Source organism: Sphaeroforma arctica (assembly GCF_001186125.1).
Source record: "Sphaeroforma arctica JP610 unplaced genomic scaffold supercont1.8458, whole genome shotgun sequence".
Classification (NCBI taxonomy): Eukaryota; class Ichthyosporea; order Ichthyophonida; genus Sphaeroforma; species Sphaeroforma arctica.
This window is the reverse complement of record NW_014032100.1, coordinates 103-1231: the sequence shown is the minus strand read 5'-3', so window position 1 is coordinate 1231 and position 1129 is coordinate 103. Positions and strand designations below refer to the sequence as shown.

Sequence of the window (1129 nt, the reverse complement as noted above, 5' to 3'; positions counted from 1 at the left end):
TGTATGTCTATATGTGACGCGATAAAGCATGGTGTATGTCTATATGTGATGCGCTAAGGTATGGTATATGTCTATATGTGATGCGATAAAGTATAGTGTATGTCTAAATGTGATGATATAAAGTATGGTGTATGTCTATATGTGATGCTATAAAGTATGTGTATGTCTATATGTGATGCTATAAAGTATGGTGTATGTCTATGTGTGATGCTATAAAGTATGGTGTATGTCTATGTGTGATGCTATAAAGTATGGTGTATGTCTATATGTGATGCTATAAAGTATAGTGTATGTGTCTATATGTGATGCTATAAAGTATGTGTATGTCTATATGTGATGCTATAAAGTATGGTGTATGTCTATATGTGATGCTATAAAGTATGGTGTATGTCTACATGTGATGCGATATAGTATGGTGTATGTCTATATGTGACGCGGTAAAGTATGGTGTATGTCTATATGAGATGCGATCAAGTGTGGTGTATGTCTATATGTGATGCGGTAAAGTATGGTGTATGTCTATATGTGATGCGATAAAGTAGGTGTATGTCTACATTTATGGGTACTGCACGCAAAACCTCGTTCCGAAGACGCAAACCAAGCACGTCAGATTTGCGACGGTCAATGGATACGCAACATATGTACGCGACTAACAACAGTTTATGCGCTTCCTCACCGGTATACACTGGAACCCTGCCAATTCGATGAGTGTGAGCTGGTAGGCGATGTCCTTATTGGAGAAATTGAGAATGTCCAGATACGAACCTCCCACAATATGGTTATCCGGGTTGGCGTCTTCCGGCATGAGCACAGGTTTCATTGGATCTCCGGAAACTTCCAGCTATAAATAGATGGAAATCATAAAACTTGTGTCAGCTTTATGTCTTGGGCAAAGATCTGAATATGCATCGAGCTGAGACCGTCTCACCTAAATTCGAGATGCTAGATACGCGTGTGGCGTATGTATATACAAATATATGTATGTATGTCTATGTATATGTATATGTATATATATATCTATACATATATATATATATGTATATATGTATATATATATACATACATACATACATACATACATACATACATACATACATACATACATACATATATATATATATATATATAT

At 35.9% G+C, this 1129-nt stretch overlaps 1 protein-coding gene across 1 annotated transcript; it reads right to left on the bottom strand.

Moving 5' to 3' along the window:
* Positions 1 to 649: 649 nt before the first annotated feature.
* Positions 650 to 841, bottom strand: SARC_16595 (hypothetical protein; the record flags this gene model as incomplete). Its single annotated transcript, XM_014289302.1, has 1 exon — positions 650 to 841. The coding sequence occupies one exon, from the start codon at positions 839 to 841 to the stop codon at positions 650 to 652; it is 192 nt and encodes a 63-aa protein (XP_014144777.1).
* Between the last annotated feature and the right edge of the window lie 288 nt (positions 842 to 1129).